The sequence below is a fragment of the Hippichthys cyanospilos genome, chromosome 15 (assembly GCF_059441005.1).
Source record: "Hippichthys cyanospilos isolate Australia breed blue-spotted pipefish chromosome 15, RoL_Hcya_1.0, whole genome shotgun sequence".
NCBI lineage: Eukaryota > Metazoa > Chordata > Actinopteri > Syngnathiformes > Syngnathidae > Hippichthys > Hippichthys cyanospilos.
The window spans coordinates 10,448,178-10,469,250 of NC_142383.1; the positions used below are offsets into that span (position 1 = coordinate 10,448,178).

The following is a 21,073-nucleotide window of genomic DNA, read 5'->3' on the forward strand; positions in this document are numbered from 1 at the left end:
ATACCAAACTCCCTATACTGTGTCTAGTTTTCTGCGGAATTTCAAAACTTACACTTCTATACTATACACTATATACTATACTATACTATACTATACACTTCTACTCTTTTACTTGAAAATAATTTGGAAAAAATTACAAGTACCTAGGACTGCATGCCTGGACTCATAAATCTGTAAAATTACATGTTTGGAATTGAATGAGTTAATGTGATGAGTACATTATATCTCATGTACAATTTATACTTACTATACTTATTTGTACTTTTTACTTTTTTTCACTAAATTTGTCATTTTAAGACTAGTGTGAGACACTTTGAATAGGGAGTGTCACTGAAGAAGGTGGAAGATTTTAAAGTTTTCATTTTTGAATTTTACATTGTTTAAGTCTTTCACTGTCTGATAAAAAAAGAAAACAGTTGATTCTAAACTATAGACAGAAGGATTGTTCAAATACATTTTTCACTTTTCTAATGAAAATGACATCACATGCTAAAGGCTCAGGTAAATGATCATTCAATCACGGATTGTCCTATGAACATCACATGACCAATAAGTGAGCTGTGATTGGTTGTCAATGAGCTTTGACCACAAGAGGTGTTGTCTTGTTCAGTCGAGAGCAAATAGTGTTTTTAAAGATGCAATCCGCACATGAAAAATAATTATCAACTGAATTATACACTTTATTTAAAAAAAAAAGACGGCCACTTTAAGCAAGTTATGCACAAGTTATGAATGTTAAGTTTGTGTTTGCATTGATTATAAATCAGTATTCATTGCTTGAATCTTTTCCTCAGGATTTTTATTTTTTCAATCAAACCTTTAAATACATTTATGTTGGGTCTATGTCTTCCATAAAAAAGAAAATTGAGTTTGTTTTTCGATTTGGTTTAATTTTTTGTCATGCTCTTCCCTTGACCTACAGATCAATTCCTCAATCAACCTACCAAATAAAGTTATCGCGAATGTGGTACATTCATATGAACTTTTTCATTGGCGTAATTTAATATTCCTCATTTTGTTTGCATGAATAACAATGTACTGTACAGTAACTTAAAATGCATCTTTTTGGCCAGATTCTTTAGCAAAAGCAGCTGTGAAGCCGGTTAGTTGACGTGTTGACCCAGTGGAATGTGCGACATTATTTCATTCTTGACGCGCATGCATTTTTTTGGAGTTTTAGAATCCTACTAAAACCTTAACTGTCTTCCTTCTGAAGTCAAAACAATACATACCACATGCCAGTAACGTCGTACATTTTATGACTATAGCTCTCCAGGCTATCTTTTTGGGATTGTTGGATTTTTGTCAATTGCAGGCCACTTTTATTCTGGACGCCAAATCTCAACTAAGCAGCCAAGTTGGAGTCTAGATATATTTATTTTACTGTGACATTAAAACACCTTCATGTCTATTCATTGATCTTTAAGGTGTGACACCCTCAACAACATGATTACACAATTTTTCTCCACTGAAGCCAAGTCCCAAATGGAGCTTTACACATTTGAATCCAATGTGTCAATGTCCTATTCATAGGTAATGTGTCCATATCAAAGGCATTTGTAGCAGTAGAGCGCACTTATCTACTTTATCTAATCTGGCCGGTAATTTTACTCTGACTCAATTTTTGGGTATTAAATTGTCTTTGCTTTCAGCGCACGTTGATGCGAAACAGGTGCAGCTCCAGATGTGTTGTTTCATGCTTTAAATTATGTACCACTTCTACGACAGGTTTCTTATTCCTGTGACGTGTGTCACTTGTTTAACTATGTTGCTTTTTGCAGATGCATATAATTTGTGAAAGCAGACGGACCGGATTTTCTCATTTTTCAAATTTCAAAGTGCAAGGCAAATTTTTGCGTGTCTGCTACAAATCTTAAGTGTGAAGGAAAATGAACACGCACTTGAACAAACCAATTTGTTGCAGTCAACACTTGATTTGAATATTTCAATTAAGACTTGCAGAAAGAGGCGACGATATTGTGCGTCTTGATTTCGGCAGGCATCCAACTGGCTTGTCGAATCTGGGTCAGACTTATAGAACATATTGTTCGTAGAGAAGAATGAATAATGTGGGAAACAGCACAGGTTCTTCGTTGTGTTTTGTCCTCGGGTCTTTCGATATGTTTACATTCTCGGTGTGTTATTTTGAGATGTACTGTGCTAAAGTAGCAGCGGGGGGTTGCGATAATGACCAGAAGAATATGTTCTCCAGTAGAGACGCTAACATGGGTGTGTGGAGTTAATTTAGTGGCCTAACAGGAAGCATGCTCCTGAACCTTCTGGTGGGAGTGAGGCAGATGAGTGGGGCACAGGTCGCAAAGCAAACCCACACGGCTTTTTTTGCCTTGGAGCACCTCTACGCTGATGTGTTACATTTCACTCTGCATGCATCTCAACCCTCACTGTGAAGTGGAGCTTTATTTCAAGATTAGTTGCTGGAGGTGATTCTCTTTGATCACTCTATAACATCAGCTATGATCAAGGAAAATGAAGGCCAAAACTAATTGCGATGCATATTTAAGGGAAAAATATGACTTTTGATGCAGGTTTGAATCCCTTTGAGTACAGGGTGATTATAAAAAAATATTGGATGGATAGCTAATGGCCATCCATTAGACTAGGACTTGACAAATTTCTACCAGAAGTTTTAAGGCTGTTGATCTGCTGGTGAATTTTTAGTTAAAAATAAAAATTAAAAATTAAAAAAAAAAGAGGGGGGGGGGGGGGGGGGGGATCCAACTTAATGTCGGAAAAAGGAGCAGCTCTTATTTTTTATGTTCTAGTCTATGTCCATTCATGACTAAAAGCAGCCTCTTTGTGCTCGTGCAGCTTTTTCTGGAGTCCAATCACATAAATTTGATTAGTGTTGTTTGCCTGAGCGCTGCTGGGCTCGCAGTGTGGCCCTTGTTCCCTTATTTGCCCCCGAGAAAGGGTTTGACGTACAGAAGCAGACTTTGAACTGACCCCTTTTGTTTCTTCTCCTCTAACCTCATTTACTGCACTGTTTTAGTTTCTCTTCCGCTTATTGAAACCCATGCCACTTCTGCACCCCTGTCTGACAGTGTTTTTTTCTCTTGCCTTCATAACTTAATGTCACATTCTCATGTATTCCAATGTTGCTGCTTTATTATTTTTACACGTAAAAAATGCGCTATTAATTAGCAAAGCTTGATTCACCATCTTGTCAGATAAAATTTAGTATTTCACACAACATAGTTACTCCTTACTTGCGTTCTATAGAAATGACTGACACCAATAAAATTTGCCTCTGCTAGCTATTAGCCATTGTGATTAGCATAAGGATGCTCGCGATTATATTTAAGGCCAACAAACACTTCTATTTACTTTGCAAATACTTGTTATATGTATATGACATATGTATTAATGTCCTTAAAGTCACTTAATACTTGATTTGGAACTTCCTGTCACCTACAACGAGGTCAGTAACTTCCTGTTAGTATTGATTTTCTTCTTCTTGACAAGCAGACTTAGCACAGGCTTTTTTTTTCTTTAACGTTACAGGTAATGCTCATGATTTTCGGTAGGCATGTGCTGCTCAGGCATAACAGTCGTCTACCTGCGGTTTAATAAGCGGTGTTCGGTCATAACTTTTCCATACAAGGCTTGCTGTCACTTTCATTACTTTGTACTTTTGAATGTATAGACCCCATATTGTTGCAGAAAGGTGCACTTGTTCATTTCAAAAGTGCCTTAATAGGTGATTCAAGAAATCTCAATGATGCAGTTTAGGTTTTCATTGCCAGATCAAACCACAACAGCTATTGTGTGTGGGACATTTCGAAAAAAAATCTTCAGATAATAATGTTGGTTCTTGTGGTAAGGTATTCACTTGTTTTGTCTCAATCTGACAATTGTGTCTTCAGACCAAGGTCTGGTCATTTGCTTTTGTTATGTCTATTTTTTTTTATCTTTGAAGGGTTAAAAAATAGCAGCAATAACAACCTAGTTTAAAACAAAGAACGTTGTTTTATGTCTTAATAAAAGTTTCCAATTTGAAATATCTCAAATTCACCATCTCAAGGAAATTGACTTCAAGTTGTACACCTCTTTTCATCACAAGTCACATTCCTTCCTGTTCACACTTAAGCTTCTGTAAAACATTCACACAACTTTACACTGATGGCAACCAAAGCTTCAGTATTTAAAAGTATTACACAATACTTTTGGTCAGTTGTGTTTAGATTATTGGAACTTTATTTGCTTTCTGGGTAATGTTTGATTATTCATTTCACTCACATTACCAATTATTTTCCAAGTGACCCTGTTTTGGTTTGATTAGAGTGGCTGCAAAGAAATCCTCAATGTTTCTCATTCCAGGTAGAGAAAAATGACAAATACTCTCATTATATGTGTATAATTTCCTAGCATTTTGGTCATGATGACATATATACCAACCACAGGAGAGCTCTGAAAACAGGTCTGACTGGACCTGAGCCATGAGCTGCTGTGATGTAATTTTCAGGCAAGAGCGAGTAGGATGACCACCTTCTGAGAAGGATATTTGATTTGTCTATTTAATTTCTAATTCCTCAAGCTCAGTATTAATTGGAATGCAAAATATTATTGGAGAATATTTTTGGGTTGAAGTCGCCTAAGTCTTCGAAATCTTAAGAGTAAATTGTGTTGCTAGCAGGAGTGGTTACATCTTAAGTACAACAGAATTTTCAGTAGTCAAAATACACTCAGGTCATAAACCACTGCACAATTGCATAAAAAAACATGCCTTTTTTATGTGTGTGTGTGTGTGTGTGTGTTTTTATATATTTAAAACATTTTATTTCATTTAACTGACCTTGCTGGGATTATGCCAAAGTAAAAATATACCTATATTGGATGAGTGTAGAAGAACTCTTAAGTGAGTCTCCAGGACTTTTGTGCTGGACAAAAGAAAGGAAGGACAAGCTTGTTCTTTCACAGGTTGTCCCATCACAAAAAGGCTTTCAGGATTGCTGTGGAATTGTGCCCATGTTGAATGACATTCAAGTTGAAAACTGTGGCAATTGATGGCTCCTCTGCTGACTTGTCCTTCTGAGGCCGAACGGGATATTTTACCCTGGAGTCCTATATTGGAAAGGCTTTTTTTTTATTGCACCTCAGAGATACATTGAGGGCCCGGTGAACTTTGACCTTGGGCTTGGTCCCCCTGGCAACACAGGACAGGAACAATAATTAAGAGAGCTGGGCTGCAATGACTTAAACTCTCATAAATGTGTCAGTAAAATTCATTCACCGAAGAAGTTTGTGGAGTCTTATAAAATCTGAAAGCACTTTCACGAATGTGTTGGTAATAAACGAGTAACGACAGTTCATGTAAATGATTTTATTCTGCCGTCAAAATAACCCCTTTTTTAATTTTAATTTTGTATTTCTATACCTATTAATGATTAAAACCCTAGTCTTGCTTCCCTGAGTTCACCGATAAAAATAATGCAGATAATTGAGCTCATCCCTGGAAGACTGTCATGCAGTTTTTAACGCTAACAGGATCTTCTCGGCTTAGAAGTGAAAAGCAGAAAAAAAGATCAAGCTTTTCTGCAATCAAGGTCCTGCTGATGTGGGCAAACATACTGTATAACGATCCGGTGTTATAGAGTAGTGTTAATGATGGGACACGTACCAACCATACCAATGATGACAGCTATGTAATTTACGAACATTTACTCAACCGCTGTAGTGATACCATTGATGACAGAGCTGTGATTTAGATCAGATTTAATGCAGAGTGGTGAAGCAGCTCAACCAAAGATGACAGCAGGTGCTGAACCTGCACATACTTGTTTCAGCCAGTTAAAGTCTTTTATCATTTACTTCAAGGCTTGGAAAGTAATGCCCCGTGCTCTTGTGTGATTCACGACAACAACAGGACAGTGCATTTCTTTGTTTTCGTTTTTTTTTTTTTTTCCCCCAAGTAAATGAACTATTTAAACATATGATTGAAGGATTTGAAAGAGATTATAGGGAGAGACAAGCATAATGCCAGTTACTGGCATTTATTTCCCTCGTGATTGTTCTTGTTGATCCACCCGTGCTTTTGCTTTCCCATCAATATTAATTAAAATTATAAACACACTCACTTCCATAATACTAAATACACATTCGGAGTAACACACATTTGCAGGGCTGCTGCTATCACGTATTTTTGGTGTTCACATATAAAGAAAAATTATAATTGAGTATCAAGTATTCTCGTAAATAAATGTTTATTTTGCTTGGTGAAAACCAATGACAATCACAGAAGATCAAATAACACCTTTCCATTTAATTATGAATCAGCAACTTTTAAACATTTATGATGGTCAACAATTTTTTTTTTAACTCAAATTTAACCTGTGCTTATCTGCACTCAACCGCTGCTAGCTAGTTGCTAATTTATGATAGATACAGCTATGACTGAGTACGAGTATGTCAAAGTCAGTGTAATTAAGTCTCTTGTTATTGGATTTAATTGACGATTGAAGGTGACTTCTTAACAACATCCGTCGTTTGTATCGGGAGCAACAGTTGCAGTAGTTAATGCTGTTACCCTGCGACACGCTTCTTTTTTTTACTGGAGCCATTCAAATTAAACAGAGGACTCAATTCAGCCCTACACATTTGCAATGATTTCAAGTACTACTTTTCAGACTCTCAGGTCTTCCATCATGGGCAATAAGTTGCCTGTTTAAAATGTCACTGCAGTATTAAAAACAAAGTCATACCTCAGCATCATATTATTTTCAGTTTCGATATTTTTTTAAATAACTTTAGATTATTTTCTGGCATGCTTTGCAATTACTTTAGCGATATAATTGCTCACATACCTTCTTAATCTGTAGGGTTCAATATGACTTTGGAATACCTTTTTGCAGATATAACAGGTTCAACTCATATGGGAAAGTTTTCGGCAAGGCTAAGGAGTGTGTTTATGGGGATTTTTTTTTTTTTTTTTAAACCAGAGGCACCTTCGTAAAGTCACACACTAGTGTAGAATGAGAAGACTTGGCTGTCAGTCTCCACTTTGATTCATGCCAATGATGTTCTGTCAGGCTGAGGTCAGGACTTTGTGTAGGCCAGTAGAGTTCATCCACACCAAACTCTCTCATCCATGTCTTTATGGACCTTTCTTTGTGCACTGACCAGGTTGTAACAGGTTTGGGCCACAATAGTGCGGTATATATGTATTACAAAGCAAGCCTCCTTTGTATGTCCGAGCCAGGTGAATTTCTATTTCGTCAACAAAACTGGAAAGCTTAGGGAAAAGTTATGTAAGTTGGGGAAATTGCAACCTCAATTTTGTCATTTCAAACATCACATTTTCTCTTTTCACTTCACTGATCCGAGTAGTAGTAGGGCTCTCATATATATATATATATATATATATATATATATATATATATATATATATATATATATATATAATATATATAATTTATTTATTTTTTTATTTTATTTTTTTTTTAATTGATTATTCCAACAAGTTTGGTGAATCACTTGGTCAATCAGTGCCGTCGGGAATTTACTGCGCTCAGTTACCAACGCTGATGCGGTACTATGTCCTGTCATTTTTCTCATATTTTTTTAATCCATACTATGTTGAGCAAAAACAAGAAAGTGGTTCAATAAATAAGTACAACATGGATTCACATGTATGACGGAAAATAATGTAATAAATGCCAACAACAATTGAATTGTCACATTTAGCTGCTGTGAAAATTGAACTTAAGGGATGAATCTATCTATCCATCCACCCGCTTTCTTTATCTATTGATTCACACACAAACATCAATTTCACAGAGGGATTAGACAATGACTGTATCTTATCTGCCACATCCTTTTAGCCAATTGTTCAGATTTTAGATGGTAACAGCACTGTTGTAACTATAGCTAATTTCAATGTAGTTTCCTCATTTTTCACAATAGCACTTTGCTGATAGCAGTAGACATGAGTTCTGAGCTGAAGTTTTGCCACTGGCGATGAGGTTAGAGGCCAATTGGACAGCTTTAAATGTGAAAGGTTGATCGGGTCAAACTGGAGCATTGTGCCGGCACTATCATGATCCTCAGACAAAGGGCCCAGTAAACCACATATGGCACGCTTTTTCATGTCAGCTCACACAGAGCGCTATACTGCTTGTTGCCCTTTTCCATTCTATGCTTGCCCAGTTATTTGTAAATAAGCTTGCACTACTCTCAAATATATACATTTTCATAGTCATAATCATTCTTATAATTTGTTTCGACAGGGTTCCTGAAGCCCCAGTGCTCGATAGCTCCTCCGATGCAGCGAGGCCGCTCGAACGAAGCCTGCTCCTGTTTCAGTGGCATGTGTTCCCTCCATCAGCGTCGGCTATCCTCAGGTAATGATGTTCTATTTGTTTGCTCGTTAGTTCTAGGAGAAAAATGACAGTGAAATCATAGGTAAGTAATTAACAAACATTGTGTTTGGTTATATGAAAAAAAAATGGTTGATATTTAAGTGGTGAGCAGAACATTTGAAAGTAGAAAACAGCAGGAGCCTGCAGTCTAAAATTGCACGATAACTTTATCTTACATGAGTTTTTTTTAATATCCAAACTGAGGTTTTATGTAGTAGAAGTCATAAAATTTTTCAGGGAAATTTAACAATAGGATTGTTATGTGAAATGATCAACAAGTATCACTTTTTAAATCGGTTGTCATTTTCATACTAGTAAGGCAATAACCTCAACTTTTAAATGAATGTAGTAGATAAGTGTTGCGTGTCTCACACACAATTGACTTAAAGGGCCTTGGGGCCTTTTTGGAGACACCACCATTGGTTATATGATTTATGGTGTGTTTACATGAGGAGCCTCGATGATTGACATTGTAGCAGGGGTGCTTTGAGAATGGTCTCATCCTGAATACACTGCATTCTTCAGCACGAGCAAGCTAGGTCTGACATCATCATAACAGAATTGTCTGTTATGCATCTAATCATTGAGGACGTTCCAGCTCCGAACATTGACTAACACATTTATCACTCTATGGTGAAGGCTCACGTGTGAAGTAATGCAATGTCCTGTGACTCACCGAGAGGGTCATGTGGGGAGGGCATATGACATTGATGAATACCCCCATCGGTATAAGCAACTCAAAATGGAATTTCCATCCAACACCATATACATCACGCCTCATCTGTAGAATTTGATTCAGGATGACGTGCTCACCAGATGAAAAATGAAATGTTGAGCATACATAATAGGCAAAGTCTAATCCTGGAAGTATTGAGACATGTGTCCATATGTACCAGGATATATTTCAAATCTCGCTCCCAGAAATCCATCAAATTCATATGAATTTTTAAAGAGATTTAAATACGTCGAGTAATAATCAAGTGGTGACAGAATGGTTAGCACGTCCACCTTACAGTTCGGAAAATACATTAACTAACATTTTCAATCCAATTAAAGACCAGTTGGAGTAAAAAACGTCACTTTGAATAAAATGATAGTCTAAATCATGTTCACAGCAGTAAAAAAAAAAAAAAGTGTTTCCATTCAAAAAGTGGTGAGATTGCCCTCCTTGCGCAGTGTGAACGCAGCTATTAGAAGTCTGGTGTATGGCAAACAAACCAAGACCGCTTGAAGAGGTGGGCTTCAGCCCACTTTAGTGAACTCTAGTGCGGTTTGGTTCACTAGAGTTCAAACGTGATCTCTGCATGTACCGAACACACAGATCAGTGTTGAAAATCGCAGCACTGAGCAGAACATAAAGCACACGTGCATCATGGCACTGCATTTTCCCCACCTGTGTGGATAGATTTGTGTTGTTATAAACCATTTTTAATGCTTTCATTGACACCTCAGCTAACATAAGATGTGAAACTTTTCAACCCAGCCGACAGCTTTGCTCATTTGGAAAAAAAGTGCTTTTTGCCATGCCTTTATACAAGCTTTTTCCTGAGCAATGATGGTCCATGGTGAAAATGTAAATGTGAACCCTGAGCGAACCAGACCACACGCACACACCATATATCTTTTTTACTTTGATCTGGACCAGACTACTGAATTACAAGTGTGAACACAGCCTAAAAGACTTGGTAATATTTTACTTTGCAAAATGTCCCACCACGTCTCTTTTTCACTGGAGCTGCTGGCTACTTAACAAGTCTGAGCACGATCAGTGAGGTGTACATCTCATGGCTTGCCTTAGTCCCATTTCTGTTTTCTGTTGAACTATCTGAGTGATTGAAACTTTTTTTTCACTGCCACAGCATATAGTAAAATTTGGGATGTTTCCTGCACAATTGCAAGCATATGGATGGGAAGTACATTCACAGAAGTCAAATTGTGTTTGTATTGTGGTCATTAAAAGCTGCTCCATGTAGGAGATTGAATTTCAAATTGTTATTGCTACCTGTGGTGTGGGCAAAAAATGAAACAGCACACTGCCTTCTTCATGTGCATGCTGCTTTATTTTTAATATATGACTGAAGATTCACCACAGTGGTGGGAATCGTTCTAACCAATTAGCTATGTTTACAGAGGTTAAAAAAGGTTTTATACGATTATTTGAGAAGCTGTAGGTCTACAACGTATTTGACAAGGAGAACAAATAGGAATATTGACTTTTTAATGTAATACTGATGTGATTGGCATCATAGTATTTGCATTATACTAGCACACACTATCTAAAATTGGCTATCGTCACCACAAAAAATAAGGTGACACAAATTAAATTTCATACGATCTTGACGTTCCTTTAATGGTAAATGTTCCCACCCACTTCATGTTTAGCTTTGATTACACCCCAAAATTGGGCGAGCTTGAGGTAACTGCTAATTAAAAACAATACAACACTTTTACCATTGCCACTTTTTACTGTTGGAGTAGAAAGAAATTGATGTGCTTGTCATTTTTCAAGCCCAAGGTAGTTGTCATCGCTTGCTAACGCTCAAATGCGAAACCTATGTTTACTCTAGTTCTTGCCTGGTGTCAGTCACTATCAAGTTTCAATTTTTTTCTAGCACTTGTCATGGTTTTTCTTTTTTTAGCCGTCCGCAGAGTTATTGTGGGTGTCTAAAGCCTGCTGGACGGTGATCTCTTCTGAGCAAGTTTAGAAACCGTCACAGCAAAATTGTAGCTCTTGGTCACGACTCTGTGAGACAATGTGCTAACATGCAAACGCACATTACATCATATCCGCAAACACAGTGTTGCAAATTCTAACCCGAATCCAGCCTGAAAACTATTGGTCAGAGGCTTGCAGGAGTACCCACTGTGAACAGCTCAAATGCTAAGAGTCATAAATAATCAAAAAAAATGCTATTGTTGAGATATTTTGGGGAAAAAAAATCCTAAATGGAGCAGCTATAAGGCCAATCGTCCACAGAGTTATTATTTTTTTTTTTTTTGCAGCCTTAAACCCCAAAGCCGAAATTAGAGGTGTAAATGGTCTGATTGCAACATTTTTTTATGTATAGACATTTTAGTTGGTGATGGCCTGTTATTTGATGTGCTGGATGCTCAATGAGAAACGGAGAATGCTCGTAAAGAAACGGAGGTAACTGAATTCAAGCAAAAGGGGGTAGACAACCTCTCTGGAGTCCAAACTTTATCGACTCTGTAATAATCGCGGGTCTAATTATGGAAAGTGTTTCTATAAATCCTAGTCTGAGTGATTGTCCTCCAATCTCAACATTTCAGTGGCCCGATTTCAACCACAATGACAAGCTGCTGCGAGAGGCGTGTAGCGGTGACCGAGCAGAAGGTTTCTGGGAAGGATTGCAAGCCTCGCCCCAGGAGCGGGATTCAGCAACGATATGCTGAACTCGGTGCCGCACACTGATGTGGCCGGGCTCTGGTTTCAGAGGTTTTGCATTATGATGCCGCTTCGAAAACTAACTTACTGGAAAGGAGCCGTGAGAAACAAGACCGTTTTGGATTTTGCTTGAAACCAAATCATCTGCAAAAAAAATAAAAATAAAAAGTCATTCAATAGCTTATTGTTTTTTGGGGGGGAAGAAAAATGAATCACTTTCTTTCTGGAATTGTGTTGAATGAGGTGAGCAAGAAGGATCACGTAAAAGAGACGACAATAAAAATAGTGCTTCTTGAAAGTGCTCACAATGCAGGCCTTGTACTCTGATTTGGTCTGTCCTCATCGAGCTGAGTGGAGGAATGGAAAAGATTATCCGCAGGAATGTCTGGGGTGCCCTCAAACAGAGCGGGCCGCATGACTAGCCAATAGGAAAGAGGCCTGCAGAGCGGCAGGCTAATTTTTTCCTGATGAACTCAGCCGCCTGCTCCACAATGCAGTCTGATTGCCAGGGCTGAATTCACATATGGTCCCTGTTTGGAGGGTCCGACTGACAGAATCAATTCTGCCTGTAGAGAAAAGGGGGTGGGATGTTGGGTGTACATGATTATTACTGGCTCCCTTTTTTTGCTTTCATTAGCCTTGGATGTGAACTGTCCATGGAAATGCTTCAACACGCTCTTAACTGTCCCACTGTTTAGCACTTCTTTTTTTTATTCTTCTTCTTTGTTTTTGAGTAATTCTGCAGTGTATTCGTGTTCAGCATCTCATCTTCCCAATTAATTTGGCTCTTACATCTACTTTAATCTTTACCAAGCCAGAATCAACTTGGAGCGGCTCACAGCCAGTGTTGTATAAGCTAACTTCGTACATTCATTGCTCATTGTTTTTTTTTTGGTTGGTTTTTTTGGAATGGGGGGGTGTTGAAAACAGTGTATATCCATGTGGAGGGCCTCTGTAAGTAGGCAGCATGTGTTTGCAGACCTTGTGGTCTCACAGCAGGGTTTGAGACCAGCGTTTGGGGAAGAAGGGTGGGCTTGGGGGAAGGATTGCATGAAGTTAAAGTGGCTCCCATCTCCTCATATTTCCCATCGCGGGGTCCTGCAGAGGTGAGGCGGGTCACCGAAAGGGGCCTCGTTAGCCTCAGTGTGCTCCGTGTATCCTGTGCTCTAATTGGCTGGCCGGAGTCAATGCTCCCTGGTCACTTCCTGCTATAGGTCAGGAGCCAGAGGAGCCAGAGAATGCTTGGCTGCAGATTATGGGCTCGAGCTCCAATCATCAGTTTTAATACATAGCCTCCAACAATCATATGTTTTCCTTTTCAAAGAGTGGGAGCTTACTTCAGATGAGAGGACTGAGGTTTGTCATTACTTGAACAACAGCTGCATAATGTTTTGATTAGCAGTGTATATACTGTATTATAGTCATATTACTTAGCAGACATTTTTATGGTTTTAGTTGGTCCTCCATTTCTGTTTACATTGCTGCTTTCACATATACAGGCAAAAATATGTTTTGGAGAGATCTTTATGAAGAGCATTGTGTGCCTATATTGATGTTCATTTCTTTCTTCTTTTTTTTTTTTTTAACTGTGGCAGTTTGCAATAGTTTATAGCCATCTACTTGATTCCCAGCCTATTGATGTGAGTCTACTGTTTTGTCCATTTTGCCTCAGTAAGACAGCAAAATGTTGCATCCCACCATAACACACGGGACATCTTTGAAGGAGCCATGTCCTCTATTGAGCACAAGCTGGACCTGGTATTGTAGCTCAACTGAGTCAAATGAAAGACCAAAAACAAATAAACAACATTATGATTGTATTCTAATTTAGGTATATATATATATATATATATATATATATATATATATATATATATATATATATACTGTATATATGGCGTTTTTTGTCCCCCCACTTACGCACAAACCTTTCGGCTTACGAACATTCTGACATGCCGCCGGTAAATGTGTTCGCACAATTATTTTCGCTTTGCTGCACAAAATTAATTGTTCACGCTTGTCACAGTCACGCTGAACGCTATTGCTCTTACAATATCACAGTCACTGTCTCAGTCACGGAGATGCCGATATGCTATTGGTCGATTAAGGTCACAGTCCCGGTCTCACTCACGGAGATGCGGATATGCTATTGGCCGGCGTCACGTCAATCACAGAAATGCCGATATGCATGGCCGAACGCCTTCATCTAGCTCAGTGTCACACTTTAAAGAGAAGGAAATCGCCGGTGATATGTTCTAGTTTGAGAAAAGTTCCCGTTTAAGAAAATAAATAAATAAATTCTGCGGGTTGGTCTCTGCTCCCCTCCACCTCCACCCAGCTCAAATCACATCGCCCCAAAGGTAAATGTCATTTTTCCTTTGTATATGTTATTCAATTTAACTGTACAGAAGATTGTTACTCATTTTTAATATGTGTATAAAGTTGTGATGTTTTTACCTAAGGTTTTTGCACGCGTTGCACGCATTCACTAATTAACATAGGTTTGGATTGCCCGTCATACGAGCAGTTCGAGTTACGAGCGTAGCCGCTGAACTCTCTCTCTCTCTCTCTCTCTCTCTCTCTCTCTCTCTCTCTCTATATATATATATATATATATATATATATATATATATATATATATATATATATATATATATATATATATATAATGTGTGTGTGTGTGTGTGTGTGTGAATGTATTTTAGTTTTTTGCCCAGCCCTAATTTGAAGTAACCTTAAAATAAGTAAAAGGGAGAAAACTCATCCTCATTGGCGGTTTGCCAGCTAGTTCTATTTTATTCAATTGTTGAGTGAACTATTGCTGAAAAAGACAAAGGTCCATTGTTGCCTCATTAAATGAAAAGCTCAAAAGATGGTAGCACAGTCATCTAACAAGCCACGCATTTTTCCTGGTCCTTCCTTTGAGCTATCCAATTGGGATTGACGGAATCTTCATAACCTTTGGCGATCTTGTCTGCCAGTGAGATTTTCCCCGTTTGACGCGCGGGTCCCAGTGGCCATGACTTCCCCTGTTGTAACAGCTTGGGTGCATCGGCAGAGGTGAAGGTCTCCCTGCAAGCACAGAGTGATGGCAGTCGTCCACGGTGGGTCACCAGAAATCATAGAGACTAAGCCTTTGATAACTCCCTGAGCCTATAATCCCCCTGCAGCACCATCACAGTGAAATGCTATCTCATTGTTGCAGCTCAAATCCAGAGCAGGGTGAGGGCAGTCGACTGCTATGGACACAGGGGACAGACAGACAACTGTCTTAACACCACTTTCATGCATCCGCTTAATTTATTTTTTTTGAACTTTTTACGCAGCTGTAATTCTCTGTGCCACTTAACCTCACAAGGGTCACAGGCTTGCTGATGCCTAGCGCAGCTGACTTCGGGCAGTGGACAGCCTGAACCGGTTGCCAGCCAGTTGCAGGGCACACTGGGACCAACAACCATTCACACACCCAATCACACCTAAGGACAATTTATCGTGTCAAATACACCTGCCATGTATGTTTTTGGAGTGTGGGGGGAAGCTGGAGTGCCCGGGGAGAACACACATGGGCTTGGGGAGAACAAGCAAACTCCACACAGGAACGCTGGAGACAGCTGGAATTGAAGTCTGGTCACTAAATTGTGAGGCAGATATTCTAACCACTGCTCCACCGAGCCACCATTAAAAGAACATTTACAATGGAAATATCACAATGTCAAACCACCAAGAGTATTGTATAAGTGAACTCCTCCCTTTCATAATAAGTCTGCATCATTCTAACCCAAAACCATAATTTTGGTGTCACGCTTGTATTTAATCATATGTAGCTCATTTCTAATATATTCTCTCAGAGGCAATTTATGAAAATGAGGAGAAAATCTTGAAACAGATTCCAGCTCATCTTTAAGTTGAACCTGACCCCTTTAGAGAGTTTTACAGTGAAGCATGTGATGCTTACATCTGGAATGGGGGAGAAAGAAACTGCATTTTTTATTCACATGAATTAAAAATGAATAAGCAAGTTCTTATTCTTCAAGCCCCATGTTGCCTCTCACAGAACAATATGTTAATCACTGCGAAGTGTGTTATGCTCCTGAAATATATGAACTAATTAGGTGAAGATGCTGCTGATGTCTGGATAATGTCACTGTCACTGACAGTTGATAGAACAATTACCGTCGCATGCTGTGGTCGTAGTCTTGGTTTCATGACCGCTTAAACTTGAACGCAAGTGCCGTGTTTATATCCGTGACACTGACTAAGTGTTGAAGGGCAGAGGCCTCCTCTAACCACTGATAAACATTGGAGGATTTGTATATGAAAAAAGAACATAAGCCTATCACTGTTGGAAAAGAGCAGTTAACTTAGCTTCATTGCATTTTACTGTCAATAGTGGATAAAATAAAGTCTGCACACCCCTGTCAAGCCCAAAATATGATGCTCTCAACCACCATGCTTGACTGTTGGTATAATCTTTTATTTTCTTCATGTTAATGGCCAAACCTCGGTTTCCTCATTTGCAAAAACCCAGACTAAATCTCCCAACTGCATGGTGGAAAATGCGTCATGGTTCAGTGACAAATTTTGGGTCATAAATCCAAATTGTATGCTTGGCACAAACACGTTAGTGCTCATCACCAAAAGAACAACATACTTATACTGAAGCACGGTGATGACAGCATCATGGTTTGAAGCTGTGTTTTTTCAGCTGGACCTGGGGCCTTAGTCCAGGTGTGCAGAGAGAATCCTGAAAGGTTCCAGATAGCATTCATAGCATGCATAACCATTATTTAAAAAAGAATAATAAAAGAAAGAAAGAAAAAAAAAACTTCCAATTGTGGATTTTCTAAATACTATATATGTTTTTCTTCCAATTGTTTTTTTTTTTTTTTTATGTTTTTGTGCCTTTGTCTCAGATTATTTATGTTCTGTTATTAAAAGATATATGTTGAAAGGGGGAACAAATGTATTACAAAAAACAGGACAAAATAAATCATTCCGCAAAGCAAAAATGAAAAACATTTTGTGTATATATATTTTTTAAAGTTTCATGTTTAACAATAATGATTCTGAAAATGGAGTTGATTGTATTTATTTTTCTTTCTTAGTATTTTTAGGGCAGAAAAAAAAAATCCCCAAAACAGGGAAAATCGATCACAAATACATTTTAAAAACTTAAACAAATCTGAAATACGTACAATAAAACACTAATATCCAGTGGAAAGAAAATGCCTCAATCAAAATATATGTGGTTGTACAACCTCATGGATTAGAGTGAGGTGCAAAGAAAATTCAGCAAAATAAAATTGTGCTGTATTTTCTTCATTTTAGAAGTTGAAAACTCACGAGACATGATGCTTTGTCAAGTACAGAAGTGCTGTGTGCTAACTGCTGAGTTGTTATTAAAGTAAATTAAAAACAATACAAGGCTGACTGTCTATAATACAACATGGACTAAAGCTCTTTGGGGCAATTGAAAAAAGTTCTATGCACTGAGCAGTAGCACGACGAAGCTAGATGCTAATGCCAACTTGAACGCTAGTGTATAAGTTTCAATTCTCATCTGAGCTTTTAAAAGCTCGTAAAGGTAAGAAGTTTTGTCTCTTGTTTATGCACAGCGGACTAATGGGTTCGGTCCATTTTTTCCTAACGCTTCACAAAATCATCTCGCGGGCCGATTGAACCTGCATGTCGAATCCATCCCATGCGTTGTATGTTTAACACCCCTGCTCTAACTTTTGCCCCACTCAATATGGCTGTTGCTTCAGTAGTCATCAATATGAACCTGTTGGCATGTACAGATCACTGGACCCTATGCATCTCCCTGTCCCAGAGGAGACTGTCAAAGATGTTGGAGCGACAGAAGTGTGTGTGGGGGGGTGGTCTGTCTGTATTTTGACACTAAAGTGATCTGACATGCTTGGCCTTATAGCTGACTTGGCAGCAGGGGCAGGATGATGAAGCACAACAGAACGGTTGATCAGAATGTCACAGATGATGTTCTCAACAGGAAGTCAGGAACCTAGCAGCAGATATCCTGGCTTCCAGGGGCCACAAAAGGCCAAACAAGGAATTTGTGCATTCAAGGTTGTGCAGTGATCTTAAAATGTGTGTGTGATATATTGTTGCCAAGAGTCAGGATGACAGAGTACCAACCCTGTGTCACATGTCCCTGCTGCACAGCAACAGGCCCACCCGAGTGTGTTAATGCAGCTCAGCACGCACCATAGAAATGACTGAAGTGTTTGCATCCCCCACTTGGTTTTCCACAGAGAGCAGCTAGTGGAGGTGCACACTAGAATACAGTGGTAACGTAGCGACTAATGGAAATATCTTGTTGTAACTCTGTGGAGGAGCCTCAGGCTGGTGTAGGGACTCAAGTTAAAACCTCTGTTTCCCAAAACATGACGGAGATGCATGTAGCATTAACACCTTGATTATTATTATTATTTTTTTAATGATTGTTCTAGATTAGCTGTGGCCAGGATTACAATAATGGTGAAGCGTGCCAAGTAAACAAGCAAGGTCTCAGCAAGGCTGTGTCACTAAATAGTCGTCCATTACTTTGTTTGTGTTACTAACCAACACGCTTTTTTTAATCTGTTCTATCTAGATGTGGTGCATTGAAGCAGTGTTCAACCGTATACATTTTTGAAGTCTTGCAGTGAAACGGAATGATGTATTAACTAGGTCATACTCATTGCAAGAATACCTGAGGCACCGGTATGGGAATTGTTGCAAGGAGTTGACCTTTTAAGTAAAAGCTAAGTCAATGGGAATATGTGATGGTGTAAAGGCTGTGTAAAAAGCCGCACAGGCGCCACAGGGGCATCGCGCCATAACTCAATTACCGTCATTGACATTGAGCTAATTGACTCATGTCGTTGTACGCCAATGGTGGCATGACTTCGAAATGAGGTTAGGGATGGGATGAGTGATGGAGAAAGGGCGGGGTGAATACGATGACAAATGACTGTGAACGGGGACAAAGTCAATATTAAAAGTGATGCTTTGAATTGGCTCTGTCTTTCATCTCTATTTAACCAAAGTTAATGGTGTGGGTCAGTTCCTTCAACATTCATGTATTCACAAAAATGGCAAATATACATGTGTGTGTGTGTGTGTGTGTATGTATATATATATATATATATATATATATATATATATATATATATATATATATATATATATATATATATAGTTTGAGTTGTTTAAGTGTATTGATCACCTTTATCTTGAAGCTAGGCTCTCTACCAGGGAATAGTTAATGATTAAGAGTTGCACAAAATATTATGAAACCATATGTGGGACATTTTGTTCCCATCTAGGATGTTGGATACAGAAGCAAATAAGTCCAATTTTTGATAAATTTAAATTAAGTAGATTTTAAATATATATTAAATATATTTTCTTCTTTGTTTATTGCAAAGGAGCAAAGGGGGGGAAAAAAACACTTTTCTTTCGCCTTACTCCTTGCTAATCACTTTGGCAAAGTGGTTGCGGCTTGAAAGCTCTTACTTTGGATCCATTGTTTTGTATGAGTGATTCCCCAATGACTGTATTCACACAAAATGCTGCCTTTTTTGTAAACTTGCTCCCATTTCCACAGCTGTGTTGATAGTGCAAAGATCACACATCGGTCGGTGTCATTTAAATCTACAGAACCCACTAAAACAATTCGATTTAAAAATAATAATAATAAAATGTCCTGACAAACAACCTACAATTACTCAATAAAATCAAATACCAAGTTTGATATCATTTTGGCTTTGGCAGGAACCAAAAGTGAGTATTGATTTGCGCCGCTGTTGGCAATGAATTTTCCAAAGGGGCCATGTGTGAAACTGGAACACTTGGTAGTTATTGAGGGCCATGCACACATGCTAACCTCAGTTGTGTCCCATATTAAGTTAGCAGCTACTTGTGAAGATGCTGTTGTTATTAATAAATAAAAATGGTAAAATTGTAAGCAGCATCTACAGCAGGCATCAATATTTTATTCTTTTTAAAGTGAGCTGAGCAGCAACCACTGAGAGTTTACTGAACTGAAGCAAAAATCCACTAAAGTGATTGATAAAACTACATGAAAATGCAAAGCTTGTCTTAAAACATGCACATCTCGAAATGTAGATTGGATATCTTTTTTATGGTGGAAACTCCTTAAATGATTATCACGGTAACTCCTGATATCGACTTCATAAAAATTGTGAGGACAGGATGTGGCCAGCTGGTCATGTTTTTCCTAGATCTGGATAAGAGTTTCTGCATTATTGAAACCCTCCTTCCAATGACTTGTTTAGATTTTATTTGATGTTGTTTGTTTGGCATCGGCCAGTGAGGATAAGCGGTTATAGCAAATGGATTGATGTATGGATTCATGTCATAGACAAAAATGAGCAGTGACTTGCCTGTAACTTAAGTTCATAATGAGAATGCATTTGTGATTATTTAACAACCCATCCTGCCATCTGTTCCATGTATTGTGATACACAAACAGGGCACGTGTGTATGAGCCTGATGATTACACAACAGCCCGGTTACTTTTGTGATGGCAGCCTCACTGCAGACACTGATGCGCCGCCAATTCCATTATTCAAACTCCGCTTTTTGGTTGAGCTCATGAACTGAAACAGACATTATCAGACAGCATCAAGTTCACATGTATAAATTGTAGACAATCGCAGGTATGCTCTGTTTACTGTTTTGTCTAGTCACATGGGTCAAATAGATTGTTCATAATTGTGGTGACAGAAAACAGCACACGTAATAGTGTCACTTACCGATGATGCTTCAAAAATATTCCATGATTAAACTTGCGCGTGGAGCTGCATGTTAGCTGCTACGAGATCAACAATGTTTTATGGTTATTATCTTTCTTCTCCTTGTTCTTCCTTGTCTTCATTTTCCACTTAATCTTTGTCGTCCTCTTCTTGAACAGACTGGGCACATTTCATGCTTTACTGCCCCCACTAGTTAAAATTTGAACACCTAAATCTGAGCCACTATACAAAACGTCAAGAGTTGCTGCTCTTTGCATACGTACTGTAAATGCACTGTGACATACCCAAGTACAGTTCCTCTTTGAAAACATTGAAAATTACTCCATTTCTCTCTTTTGACTCTTGTTTTAAAATGGAAATAAACTTCTGACATCCTCTTTTTTGGGAGATAGTCTTGCCATCATAGACTGTGGGTGTGTCTGCAAGTCTAGAAAACACTAGTGCAAACATGGTTCCATTGTTCGATAATTCGTCGACCTTTTTAGAGTATACACGTTTGCTCTCGAACAACTTAA

General features: G+C 38.4%; 1 protein-coding gene across 2 annotated transcripts in view; it reads left to right on the top strand.

Annotated features, from left to right (window-relative positions):
• Positions 1-21,073, top strand: part of rxraa (retinoid X receptor, alpha a) — a 99,250-nt gene that overhangs the window by 17,430 nt on the left and 60,747 nt on the right. For both annotated transcript variants that reach the window (XM_088435065.1, XM_088435066.1), the window contains exon 2: positions 8,244-8,357. In XM_088435065.1, coding sequence (XP_088291191.1) covers positions 8,244-8,357 — 114 coding nt within the window. The remainder of the gene's footprint in view (positions 1-8,243; positions 8,358-21,073) is intronic.